Raw genomic sequence first — 15,092 nt, forward strand, 5'->3', positions numbered from 1 at the left:
GCCTATACAGCATCTTAAACACAGCCAGGCCTATACAGCATCTTAAACACAACCAGGCCTATACAGCATCTTAAACACAGCCAGGCCTATACAGCATCTTAAACACAGCCAGGCCTATACAGCGTCTTAAACACAATCAGGCCTATACAGCATCTTAACCCATTGATACCGGATGCAGCATTTGCGTGTATATCCCTTTAACACCGACGGCAACGGGCGTGTCCTTTTACCTTTCATGCCGGCTGCGACACAGACGCGTAGTACGTGTATATCGTTGTTTCAAGACATGTGACCGATTAAATGCATCATGATTTGCTGAAATAGACGTGGCGGAGGTGAAATGCATTGTGGGTTTTGTAGTTTTTTATTTTTATTGTTGCCTCGACCGTGTGGACAGTTTTTCAAAGCTCGAACTACAGGGCAAATCAAGGAAGCGCCGGTCCGGCAATACTTCCCATTAAATTTTAGTTGTATTAGAGGATGAAATGAATGCTGCTGACCTAATTTCAGATTTATTTATCTCATGTTCCAATCTGCAATAGCCTCAAGGTTTTACTGCACGTTCTTCTGCTGCACGGTGGCAATTCTGCATGGCCGCGTCTCAGACAGTAAGCTAAGTGAATGCTAACGCTAAGTGATGAACTGAACGGAGTATAACTTACTTTGAGGACGAAGACATCAATGAATAAGAAGATTCCACACCCAGATTATGATGTGACTGTTGACACGCTAGGGCCTAAAAAAAAAAAAAGTTTGGTTCCGGTTTCCGACCGACCCTGTCAATTTACGTGCGACCCAAATTTATTTTATGAGCTTGTTGATTTGACGGTGGCGCTAAGGGTTTGCCACTGCGCGAAGGTGCTTTTCGCTACGGATACTTTAAAACGAAAATGGCAGGGAGCATGACGGACATGTGCTTTGTGTCGCTTCTCTGCCCATGCAGCACTAGCGTAGCCTGGGTAAACCCAGCCACAGGATATTATTAAGATTATCGGGAGGATAATCACTTTGACGACCGGCCATACTCTGAACCTGTTTCGATTTTGGAGCGTCTCGCATATGCTCCCCAAACAAATGAATCTCACGGCAGTTTAACAAGCGTCTAAACAACGCGACTCTATAGCAAGATTGTCTGGACAAGTGAGGACACAAACACATCAGCTACCAAAATATATTTCCCTGCTGCATGTCATGAGATCAGCAAAAGTTTGGATAAACTGGATTGCTTCATAGCAGCAATGCCTTTTCCCCCCACACTGCCTGATAGACAGGTAGGAGATTAACAGCCTCTGACTGGCAGGGGCTTTGAAACTACGGTATAACGACTTTTTATTCATTGGTCATTCATTGTGATATAAATGAGTGACATTTTCCCCAAAATACTCATGGTTCTGTGCTGTTGATATTTGGTAGCCTATCTGATGCCTGCAGTGCGGTGCCGCGTCAATTAACGATAATGACGGGAGGCTTGCGCAGCAGCAGGATGATGTATTCGCGCAGATTTTCAGTCCTAAATATCAAACATGTTTGATATGAAAGCATTCATATTGACTTAAATATTTTGTTCATATAAAAACGTGTGTAGAGCACAGTGGTAGAGTACATGTAGGCTAAGTTTTGAAAAAAGTATCCATCGCTGCTGTAATTTTAAGGAAAATAAAAATATATATATATTTCCTATCTATCCCTTGCTGCCACTAGAAAAAAAAAAAAAAAAAAAAAAAAAATCCCTACCGATCCATCACCTCAACTGACAACCAACAGGAACCAAACTTTATTCTTTTTTTAGGCCTAGCCAAGGCTCATTGGGTGAGTGACTTTTGGCGAATTTGCTGTATTTCAAGACGACTGCAAAACGGAGGTCGCTAATGTTTTAACGTTAACGTTAGGCTGCAGTAATTGTCAAGGGTTCAACAAAACCTATTTCCTTAGCTTCTATAGTAGCTATCAACATGAAATAAAAAGCATTTGTGAGCTTAAACCCGTGGCTTTATATTTGGAAGGGTTACATTTGCCGTAATCTTTATTAACATTTCTTAAAATGCGTTAGAATCTTTTTTTTGGGGGGGGGGGGTTAAAGATAAAAAAAATAAAAGAATAACATTAGGGCAAATATAATACGAAAAGCCAAAGGGTTAAGCTCTCAAATGCTTTTTATTTTATGTTTATATGTGCTACAGAGCCTGAGATATAAAGGTTTTAGTGAACGCCGACCGCTCTGGCAACTTCTCCCAAAACGTCCGGTTTACAGGGGCTGTTTACAAATGTGCAGTAGGTTTAGAGGGCCACTCTAGAGAACGCGCGCCGGTATCAATGGGTTAAACACAACCAGGCCTATACAGCATCTTAAACACAACCAGGCCTATACAGCATCTTAAACACAACCAGGCCTATACAGCATCTTAAACACAACCAGGCCTATACAGCATCTTAAACACAACCAGGCCTATACAGCATCTTAAACACAACCAGGCCTATACAGCATCTTAAACACAACCAGGCCTATACAGCATCTTAAACACAACCAGGCCTATACAGCCAGGCCTATACAGCATCTTAAACACAACCAGGCCTATACAGCATCTTAAACACAACCAGGCCTACAGTATACAGCATCTTAAACACAACCAGGCCTATACATCATCTTAAACACAACCAGGCCTATACAGCATCTTAAACACAACCAGACCTATACAGCATCTTAACACGTTCACTGCCAATGACGTGTTTTTACGTCAAACAAAATCCAACCGTTCACTGCCAATGACGTGTTTTTACATCAAAAAAATTCGATTTTGTTTTTTTGACGGTGGGATGTGCATCTAACCCTTTTACATCTCTTATATAAGTATTGGACGTGTACAACGTGTACAACCCATTCCACCGACCCACTAAGTGGCGACAGTGCTTTCCTGACTAGAGGAAGGCAAGCAAAAAACAGTGTGACGAAGCCATTCTCATGAAAATGGATTGGCGAAAACGCTTTCGTTTTCGCGCTGATTGCTGGCAGTGCGGGATTGCAAATTTGCATAATAGATTACGGGTGGAACACACTTTGAAACACGCAGCATAAATATGACCAGAATCGCAAAAGCTTCATCAAAGCTCTCAACCAAAACTCCAAGAAGCGAGCGAGTCCATCCAGACTTCCTCAAAGAGCGGCCGCGCAGACAGGCAGCAGCAGCAGCAAAGCAGTGAGACTGGTGACAAGCTTGTGACACGGCCGCTGCAGCCAAGAAGAACGCCCACGGAGGGAGGAGTTGGAAGCAGAGGGGGGTTTCCTGCTGTTATGGAGGAAATTACTGTTCAAAACTATTGTTTAGATGTCTGACGTCTTACTGATGCCAAAAATGAATGGTTAAAGTGACTGTTCTATCGAATTTCACAAAAAGCCGTTTATCTCAGAATATTTTTTCTGACGCTGAAACCATGCTGTATTCAACTGCTCATGCTTACATAACTACTAACTCTACAAACTAACTCTTTTAGACAGAGAAAGCACACATTCTATTAGTTATTTTGAGATATTGTGTGTTCACAAAATCTTAGCAGAAAAGAATCCTCGGGTCTTGAAAGATGAGCCAGAATCCTCAAAAAAAACCTCTGGCAGAACTTACCTACAGTAAAAAAAAAAACGGCTGGCAGTGAATGTGTTAAACACAACCAGGCATATACATCATCTTAAACACAACCAGGCCTATACAGCATCTTAAACACAACCAGGCCTATACAGCGTCTTAAACACAACCAGGCCTATACATCATCTAAAACACAACCAGGCCTATACAGCATCTTAAACACAACCAGGCCTATACAGCATCTTCAACACAACCAGGCCTATACAGCATCTTAAACACAACCAGGCCTATACAGCATCTTAAACACAACCAGGCCTATACAGCATCTTAAACACAACCAGGCCTATACATCATCTAAAACACAACCAGGCCTATACAGCATCTTAAACACAACCAGGCCTATATAGCATCTTAAACACAACCAGGCCTATACATCATCTAAAACACAACCAGGCCTATACAGCATCTTAAACACAACCAGGCCTATACAGCATCTTAAACACAACCAGGCCTATACAGCATCTTAAACACAACCAGGCCTATACAGCATCTTAAACACAACCAGGCCTATATAGCATCTTAAACACAACCAGGCCTATACATCATCTAAAACACAACCAGGCCTATACAGCATCTTAAACACAACGAGGCCTATACAGCATCTTCAACACAACCAGGCCTATACAGCATCTTAAACACAACCAGGCCTATACATCATCTAAAACACAACCAGGCCTATACAGCATCTTAAACACAACCAGGCCTATACAGCATCTTCAACACAACCAGGCCTATACAGCATCTTAAACACAACCAGGCCTATACAGCATCTTAAACACAACCAGGCCTATACAGCATCTTAAACACAACCAGGCCTATACAGCATCTTTAAACACAACCAGGCCTATACATCATCTTAAACACAACCAGGCCTATACAGCATCTTAAACACAACCAGGCCTATACAGCATCTTAAACACAACCAGGCCTATACAGCATCTTAAACACAACAGTTGCGCTGTAATGGAAAACAATGTTGGGATCAGTGCTCCAATATGCTGCTGCTCCTTATGGAAATGAACGTGTCTCATGTGCAGCACAGCCCCACTTATCCTCTTATCCATGCAGCGGTCACAGTGCCATGGCCGCCGGGAAAATTAATACATATTTATGTCTGTGAAAGTGCAGTCATTGCAGACTTAGTTAGTTAGTACAGACACACACACACACACACACACACACACACACACACACACACACACACACACACATACACATACAGACACACACGCAGACACACATAGACACACACATAGACACACACACACACACACACACACACACACAGACTCAAAGACTCACAGAAATATATGGAAATAGACACACAGGAGGAAGACAGTGTCCACTGTTGCAGGAGTGCAGTGGGGATGACAGCAGCCATCCCTGAACAGCTTTGACGCTCTCTCTCTCCCTCACACACACACACACACACACACACACACACAGAGTATGCCCTCAAGCGCTGATATTAGATCTTAACCCGATTAAAGCAATACTGACTACTGAAATTGTCATATCAGCGCCTGTATCTGTTTCATTTTAAATGAGTACAGTCATAATCATAGTAAGTGGTTAACATGGTTAACGCTATATTTCTGTTTGACGTCCCGATCCCAACGTTGTATTTCCACGTAGCATGATAGCATCTTCTGCTTTTGGAAAGTGTCCTCACAGGACTGTACACAATGATGCAGTACCTTTTGATGACATCACTAGTCCACAGCTTGGCCTGGGTGATGCATGGCAGCCAGTTTGCACCAGAGCGCTCACCAACATCAGCTATCACGGTGGAGAGTTGAGGACTGAATGTGCCAATTAAGTAAGGAAGGATGATTAGGTGGCCATGATTGAAGGAAGGCCTGTGTGGCATGGGCACCGGGGTTACACCCCTACTCTTGTGAAGAGTGCCGATGGGATCTTTAATGAGCACACAGAGTCAGGACCTCGGTTTAACGCCTCATGATGCTCACTCACAGGACAGAGTCCCTGTGTCTCTGTCCTGGGGAGATTATTCATCAGACCAAGGAGTATCCTAGGCCACACCTGCTTAGCTTCCCCGGGAATGGCAGTAATGTAACGCAGGGGCACTGTCTGTCCTGTTTTTATAAGATCAGTGACCATGTTGGACCTAAGTGTTCTCACTTTTACATGCTATCTCTTGGAGGCTTTTTATTGTCTTCTATATCCATAAAATCAATCAATCAATCAATCAAAGCATAGCAAATAAGAATGTGATCAGAGCAAAGCGGTTTCACCACACTGAGACACCTGAGACCTGTCAGTGGATCTCTGTCAACCTTTCAAGAGAATGAAGTCGTGGCTCGTTAGGAGTGAGAACATAATCCACCCACCTAAAGCACAATGCTTTATGGCTATAAGCAGACAGTTACGTTCAGTTATTAAGTCCAGTTCAGTTAAATTGGGTTAAAGACCTGCTAAAGTAAAAACATATATATTTTTGTTCCTTCAGTTGGATGTCTGAGCTTCACTGTGCAGAATGATGTCTGTGCAGAGTTTCACACTAGAAGCTGTTTTCACAATCGTCTGCTGAAAGTGGAAAGTTTCTCTGAGCTCACTGAAAAAGCCATTTTCAAAGAGCAAGATCTGTGACATCACAAATACTGGAGCCAATCCCTGTCCAGTATTCAGCAGTTAAAGCCCTTGTTTGTATGCTGTCATTGGCTAGCTATGTTGATGACCCTGATTGGTTGCTTTGGAATTTTTAATAAGGCAGAAGGAGGGGAAGTAATTTTAAGGATTTTAACGTGATAATTTAACAGTGTTAAGTTATCCTTTATTGTCTTCATGGGGAAATTCATCTGCTGCATCTGAACCACTAGGAACCTTCCAAAGATATGAGCAGCGTGCAGCAGTGCAGCGCCCGGGGACCAACTCCAGTTCTTTTGCCAGTGCCACTGACAGGAGTAGTAACCCTAACTTATGTAGGGTTATGTATGCATTAACCCTAACGTATGTAGGGTTATGTATGCATTAACCCTAACGTATGTAGGGTTATGTATGCATTAACCCTAACGTATGTAGGGTTATATGCATTAACCCTAACGTATGTAGGGTTATATGCATTAACCCTAACGTATGTAGGGTTATGTATGCATTAACCCTAACGTATGTAGGGTTATGTATGCATTAACCCTAACGTATGTAGGGTTATGTATGCATTAACTCTAACTTATGTAGGGTTATGTATGCATTAACCCTAACGTATGTAGGGTTATGTATGCATTAACCCTAACTTATGTAGGGTTATGTATGCATTAACCCTAACGTATGTAGGGTTATGTATGCATTAACCCTAACGTATGTAGGGTTATATGCATTAACCCTAACGTATGTAGGGTTATATGCATTAACCCTAACGTATGTAGGGTTATATGCATTAACCCTAACGTATGTAGGGTTATGTATGCATTAACCCTAACTTATGTAGGGTTATGTATGCATTAACCCTAACGTATGTAGGGTTATGTATGCATTAACCCTAACGTATGTAGGGTTATATGCATTAACCCTAACTTATGTAGGGTTATGTATGCATTAACCCTAACTTATGTAGGGTTATGTATGCATTAACCCTAACGTATGTAGGGTTATGTATGCATTAACCCTAACTTATGTAGGGTTATGTATGCATTAACCCTAACGTATGTAGGGTTATGTATGCATTAACCCTAACGTATGTAGGGTTATGTATGCATTAACCCTAACTTATGTAGGGTTATGTATGCATTAACCCTAACGTATGTAGGGTTATGTATGCATTAACCCTAACGTGTGTAGGGTTATATGCATTAACCCTAACGTATGTAGGGTTATGTATGCATTAACCCTAACGTATGTAGGGTTATGTATGCATTAACCCTAACTTATGTAGGGTTATGTATGCATTAACCCTAACTTATGTAGGGTTATGTATGCATTAACCCTAACTTATGTAGGGTTATGTATGCATTAACCCTAACTTATGTAGGGTTATGTATGCATTAACCCTAACTTATGTAGGGTTATGTATGCATTAACCCTAACGTATGTAGGGTTATGTATGCATTAACCCTAACGTATGTAGGGTTATGTATGCATTAACCCTAACGTATGTAGGGTTATGTATGCATTAACCCTAACGTATGTAGGGTTATGTATGCATTAACCCTAACGTATGTAGGGTTATGTATGCATTAACCCTAACGTATGTAGGGTTATATGCATTAACCCTAACGTATGTAGGGTTATATGCATTAACCCTAACGTATGTAGGGTTATGTATGCATTAACCCTAACGTATGTAGGGTTATATATGCATTAACCCTAACGTATGTAGGGTTATGTATGCATTAACCCTAACGTATGTAGGGTTATGTATGCATTAACCCTAACGTATTTAGGGTTATATGCATTAACCCTAACGTATGTAGGGTTATGTATGCATTAACCCTAACGTATGTAGGGTTATGTATGCATTAACCCTAACGTATGTAGGGTTATGTATGCATTAACCCTAACGTATGTAGGGTTATGTACTGTATGCATTAACCCTAACGTATGTAGGGTTATGTATGCATTAACCCTAACTTATGTAGGGTTATGTATGCATTAACCCTAACTTATGTAGGGTTATGTATGCATTAACCCTAACGTATGTAGGGTTATGTATGCATTAACCCTAACGTATGTAGGGTTATGTATGCATTAACCCTAACGTATGTAGGATTATGTATGCATTAACCCTAACGTATGTAGGGTTATGTATGCATTAACCCTAACGTATGTAGGTTATGTATGCATTAACTCTAACTTATGTAGGGTTATGTATGCATTAACCCTAACTTATGTAGGGTTATGTATGCATTAACCCTAACTTATGTAGGGTTATGTATGCATTAACTCTAACTTATGTAGGGTTATGTATGCATTAACCCTAACTTATGTAGGGTTATGTATGCATTAACCCTAACTTATGTAGGGTTATGTATGCATTAACCCTAACGTATGTAGGGTTATGTATGCATTAACCCTAACTTATGTAGGGTTATGTATGCATTAACCCTAACGTATGTAGGGTTATGTATGCATTAACCCTAACGTATGTAGGGTTATGTATGCATTAACCCTAACGTATGTAGGGTTATGTATGCATTAACCCTAACGTATGTAGGGTTATGTATGCATTAACCCTAACTTATGTAGGGTTATGTATGCATTAACCCTAACGTATGTAGGGTTATATGCATTAACCCTAACGTATGTAGGGTTATGTATGCATTAACCCTAACGTATGTAGGGTTATGTATGCATTAACCCTAACGTATGTAGGGTTATGTATGCATTAACCCTAACGTATGTAGGGTTATGTATGCATTAACCCTAACGTATGTAGGGTTATATGCATTAACCCTAACGTATTTAGGGTTATATGCATTAACCCTAACGTATGTAGGGTTATGTATGCATTAACCCTAACGTATGTAGGGTTATGTATGCATTAACCCTAACATATGTAGGGTTATGTATGCATTAACCCTAACGTATGTAGGGTTATGTACTGTATGCATTAACCCTAACGTATGTAGGGTTATGTATGCATTAACCCTAACTTATGTAGGGTTATGTATGCATTAACCCTAACTTATGTAGGGTTATGTATGCATTAACCCTAACGTATGTAGGGTTATGTATGCATTAACCCTAACGTATGTAGGGTTATGTATGCATTAACCCTAACGTATGTAGGATTATGTATGCATTAACCCTAACGTATGTAGGGTTATGTATGCATTAACCCTAACGTATGTAGGGTTATATGCATTAACCCTAACGTATGTAGGGTTATGTATGCATTACCCCTAACGTATGTAGGGTTATGTATGCATTAACCCTAACGTATGTAGGGTTATGTATGCATTAACCCTAACGTATGTAGGGTTATGTATGCATTAACCCTAACGTATGTAGGGTTATGTATGCATTAACCCTAACGTATGTAGGGTTATGTATGCATTAACCCTAACGTATGTAGGGTTATATGCATTAACCCTAACGTATGTAGGGTTATATGCATTAACCCTAACGTATGTAGGGTTATGTATGCATTAACCCTAACGTATGTAGGGTTATGTATGCATTAACCCTAACGTATGTAGGGTTATGTATGCATTAACCCTAACGTATGTAGGGTTATGTATGCATTAACCCTAACGTATTTAGGGTTATATGCATTAACCCTAACGTATGTAGGGTTATGTATGCATTAACCCTAACGTATGTAGGGTTATGTATGCATTAACCCTAACATATGTAGGGTTATGTATGCATTAACCCTAACGTATGTAGGGTTATGTACTGTATGCATTAACCCTAACGTATGTAGGGTTATGTATGCATTAACCCTAACTTATGTAGGGTTATGTATGCATTAACCCTAACTTATGTAGGGTTATGTATGCATTAACCCTAACGTATGTAGGGTTATGTATGCATTAACCCTAACGTATGTAGGGTTATGTATGCATTAACCCTAACGTATGTAGGATTATGTATGCATTAACCCTAACGTATGTAGGGTTATGTATGCATTAACCCTAACGTATGTAGGGTTATATGCATTAACCCTAACGTATGTAGGGTTATGTATGCATTAACCCTAACGTATGTAGGGTTATGTATGCATTAACCCTAACGTATGTAGGGTTATGTATGCATTAACCCTAACGTATGTAGGGTTATGTATGCATTAACCCTAACGTATGTAGGGTTATATGCATTAACCCTAACGTATGTAGGGTTATATGCATTAACCCTAACGTATTTAGGGTTATGTATGCATTAACCCTAACTTATGTAGGGTTATGTATGCATTAACCCTAACTTATGTAGGGTTATGTATGCATTAACCCTAACTTATGTAGGGTTATGTATGCATTAACCCTAACGTATGTAGGGTTATGTATGCATTAACCCTAACGTATGTAGGGTTATATGCATTAACCCTAATGTATGTCTTCCGCTCTTCTCTCCCGCAGTGATCGTGGTTCTTTTCACGGCGTTGAAACGCCAAAGGAAGCAGGAGCCTCTGATCATCTCCAAGGAGGACGTCCGGGACAACGTGGTGAGCTACGACGACGAGGGAGGAGGCGAGGAGGACACCCAGGTAGGGATGAAACCATTACCGGTTTAATGATAAACCGTGATACGATTCCTGATGGTCGGTATTACCGTTTCACATTTGAACTATCATTAAAACCCTGTTTGATCACAGCGCTGTGAAAAACATGCTAAATAGAGAGCCCTAGTCGATGTCACTTCCTGATTCAGCACGCGCACCAAGAGATTTTCATCCTCCTTTTTTTTTTTCTGTCCGAGTGAAATGTTCCTGATTCTAAATATAGCTGCATCGTTTGGTTTGACCCAGTAAAAGTATTTTTATGAGCATTTTATGAAATGTCTATGGGAAAATAAATGGAGGATGTCAGGATGATTCTCCTGGTACGCATGCTGAAGCTGGAAGTGACGTCGACTTTGGCTCTCTATACTGTCCGTCATCCACCAAAGTTAGCAACCGTCTCTCAGACGCAGGTGTGCAGCCTGCAGGTGTGCAGCCTTCAGGTGTGCAGCCTGCAGGTGTGCAGCCTGCAGGTGTGCAGCCTGCAGGTGTGCAGCCTTCAGGTGTCCAGCCTTCAGGTGTGCAGCCTGCAGGTGTGCAGCCTGCAGGTGTGCAGCCTGCAGGTGTGCAGCCTGCAGGTGTGCAGCCTGCGTCTGGGGTCAAAGTTTTCCTTATCATCGCTGTCGGGCGCAAACCTTGTATCTCCAAAAAACATTCCCATTTCAACATTAGGGCTGGCACGGATCACGGATAATCCGTGACAAGCACAAGTGAGCTTCCTCAACCCTTCTCCCCGCTGAAAAAGCACAGGAATGAGAGCAGCATGTTGCGGGCTGCACAAGATAACGAGAGCCACAACACACACACGCACACTTTTCACGAACACATTATCCCCGGACGGCCTTTAGGACACATAAGAACAAAACAAAACAAATGTGGGGCCACCGAGTAGCTTTCCAGACTCACCCGGTCTGTACCACCCGTGTCAAGTGACTGCAGTTAGCAAGTAACAGCCAGGAAGTTATGCATAGCAGCGCCACGCTGAAACAGGAAGTTGGGTTGTTCTGCCTTCAGAGTAAAAGCATAAATTGTGTCACTTATGAGAAAAAAATATTTTTGAGCTGTGCAGGGAAACAAATGGTTAGAGAAGTATAATAGTATTTAAAAATCAAATCTAAAATCAAATTTTGAGAGAAAAAATCTGAGATTTCTTTTTTTTGCTGATCCGAAAAATCTGTGATCCTTGGCTCAAAATCCGTCACGCGATCCGATCCATGGGTTTTCTGATCCGTGCCAGCCCTATTTAACATAGTGTAGTATAGTAATAACAGCAACATTAATAACCAGTAACATTTTAACATAGTGTAGTATAGTAATAACAACAACATGAATAACCAGTAACATATTTCGCTGGCCTAAAGTACCTGAAGCTTTCACAGAAAGTTTTCCGCGACAGCGACAATCTAGAACTTGAGTAAGTGTGTTAGTACTTTTTGACACATTGGAAAACTGGGTTAAGCTATCGCGTACGGTCCTCCAGTGGTTCAGGTCCTATCTCCAAGACAGGAAGTACTTTGTTTCCATTGGCAATTACACATCTGACCTAACTAGTATGACATGTGGATCCATTATGGGGCCTGTTCTATTCAACCTTTATATGCTCCCTTTAGGCCTAATTATGCATAAAAACAAAATAGCCTATCATAACTACACAGATGACACCCAGCTGTATATAACTCTTCCCTCAGGTGACTATGCCTCCATAGACTCACTGTGCCAGTGCATTCAAGTCAAGTCAAGTCAAGTCAAGTCAAGTCAAGTTTATTTATATAGCCCTAATTCACAAGCATGTCTCACAGAAAATATGACTAGCTAATTCTAGCTGACACAACAGTAGCAAATTACAGAATAAAGATAACATTTTAAACAATTGATAGAGAAATATAGAAAATATAGAAATGAGGATAGAGCAGAGGAGAGAGCAGGAGAAGGGAGAAGAGAAGGGGGAATGTGAGAGAGTGATGGGGTTGGGAGGGAATGGGAAATGTTGGAGGGTATAGGAGGTGGGGAAGGAGCAAGAGGAGAGAGCAGGAGAGGGGAAGGGGGGGAGCGGGGGGTGTGGGGGAGAAGAGAGCAGGGGGAGGGAGGAGGTGGGGAGAGAATGGGAAATGTGGGAGAGGAGAAAGCGTATGGAAGAGTATGGGAGTATAGAGGAGTATGGGAGACTATATGGAGAGAACAGGGAAAGGAGGGCTAGCTGACACAACATTAACAAATTACAGTAGTAATAATAACACATCGAATATGATAGAGAAATATAGACACACATCTTGCAAACGGACATATGTCGATTTCTTAGCAACCAAACTATGCTTAATTTAATTGGCTGCAAGCCTTTAGTAGTGAGTCCCTTTGGCAAATAAACACATGTTCACATATAGAGCTTATGGGTGCCTCGCTTTAGGGTAGAATGGGTGCCATGCTTTAAATAGTGGCGGAATAGTGGGAGGGGATAGAGTGGGTGCCATGCTTTGGAGTAGAATGTGTACTATGCTTTAGAGCATTGACCAAATACATTCGAATTTGCTATCTTCCCATGCCTTAAGGCAGGGATACTCAACTTGCTTTGCCCGGGGGCCACTTTCGTGAAATGATAGAAGGCCAGGGGCCAGTTAATAAACAATCAATATACATTTTTCTGTAGCGGATTGTAGGTGTCAGACGGAGTTTAGTCTGACAATGTTGTGCACACCGGATAGTTACCGTACTTAGGTTAAGTACATACATAAGTGCCTGGGTAGCGAGCAGACGGCGGTATTTGACAATTTAGCAGCTAAATCATAGATTATTGAAAGATATTCCATATTCCAGACTGAAATGCTATAACAGAAGTGTGAGTATTGGCCAGAATGACATGAACATTTGGACACTTATTCCGCGGGTATCTTGCATGTTGCGTTCAGCTGCACGGTAAAAAAAAAAAAAAAAAAAAAAAAATTGCAATTCCATCGCGGGCCACACAGGGGGCGCCCCGCGGGCCGCCAGTTGAGTATCACTGCCTTAAGGCACGTGCAAACTGGTGCGCAAGCGCTATTAGGGGATAGCGCCTGTCGGAAGATATAGCCCCATACCTCATACACATTTCATCCAATTTTGGTTCACAACATGTCTGGACTGTCTTGCACAAGAGCTATTGAGCAGTCTTTTGATATATAGGTGGGGCCTAATATATGCCTTTATATGCTCCCTCTAGGCCTAATTATGCAAAAAAACAAAATTGATTTATTCTATTATGCAAACCCAATGAGTCCTCTGTCAGTTTTTAGCTCTTTTTGTAACTGTTGCACCTGTCGCTTAATGCACTTTTTATACTCTTTCTTAAAGTTCTGTTGTGATACAAATGCCTATTTTATTCTCTTCTTTTATTCTTTTATTTTCTTGTTTCAACCATTTTATGTGAAGCACTTTGAATTGCCTCTGTGTATGAAACGTGCTCTACAAATAAACTTGACTTGACATTCTCAGCACATTTGAACAACACCGTGATAACACTGATAAGCGTGATCATCTTGGTCACTATAATGGTGATATGAAATGTTCCATTTCATCTCTACGCAGGCCTTTGACATCGGAGCGCTGCGGCACCCGGACGCCGTGGCCGCCGCCTTGGAGGAGTCGGCCAAGCAGCGGCGTGACATCGTCCCCACCGACACGCTGCTGTACCCGCCGCTGCGCCGGCCCAACGCCTCCGGCCTCATGGTGGCGCCGGTGGGCACGGCGTCGCGGGACAACGCGGACGTGCGTCAGTTCATCGACCAGAGAGTGCTGGAGAACGACTGTAACCCCACGGCGCCGCCGTACGACTCGCTGGCCACCTACGCCTACGAGGGCACGGGCTCGGTGGCCGAGTCGCTCAGCTCGCTAGGCTCCGCCTCCTCCGAGGGCGAGCAGGACTACCACTACCTGAGTGACTGGGGGCCCAGGTTCAGGAAGCTAGCCGACCTGTACGGGGCGGACGACAGCGACTTCTGCTAACAGAGACGCGCGCGCTAACGAGTACGCCGGTCCACATCCAATCCAGGCTCAGGAAACTTTCCGACCGATACGAGCTTTCTTAAGGACATTGAAAAAACAGTCACCTAGAGCAGCGGTTCTCAACAGGGGGTCGACCTGGAGGGGTTTCTGGGGGGGGGGGGGGGGGGGGGTTCCCGTCAAATTGATGATTTGGAAAACTTCAGCATATTTACATTTACGAAATTAAGAAAATAACGTATAAGAATGACTGTTTTGATCATAGTTCCTCTGTTATCTCTCTACCTACAATACAGATAGTTATGGAA

General features: G+C 42.1%; 1 protein-coding gene across 1 annotated transcript in view; it reads left to right on the forward strand.

The window, feature by feature from the left end:
* The window catches only part of LOC310792044 (cadherin-6-like), a gene marked incomplete at its 3' end in the record, with an annotated part of 106,039 nt that extends 91,252 nt beyond the window's left edge, over positions 1-14,787 (forward strand). Inside the window, exons 11-12 of the mRNA XM_083653739.1 lie at positions 10,673-10,800; positions 14,371-14,787. Coding sequence (XP_083509865.1) covers positions 10,673-10,800; positions 14,371-14,787 — 545 coding nt within the window. The remainder of the gene's footprint in view (positions 1-10,672; positions 10,801-14,370) is intronic.
* Positions 14,788-15,092: the final 305 nt, after the last annotated feature.

This window comes from Poromitra crassiceps (genome assembly GCF_964638095.1).
Source record: "Poromitra crassiceps genome assembly, chromosome: 17".
In the NCBI taxonomy this organism is placed as follows: Eukaryota; Metazoa; Chordata; class Actinopteri; order Beryciformes; family Melamphaidae; genus Poromitra; species Poromitra crassiceps.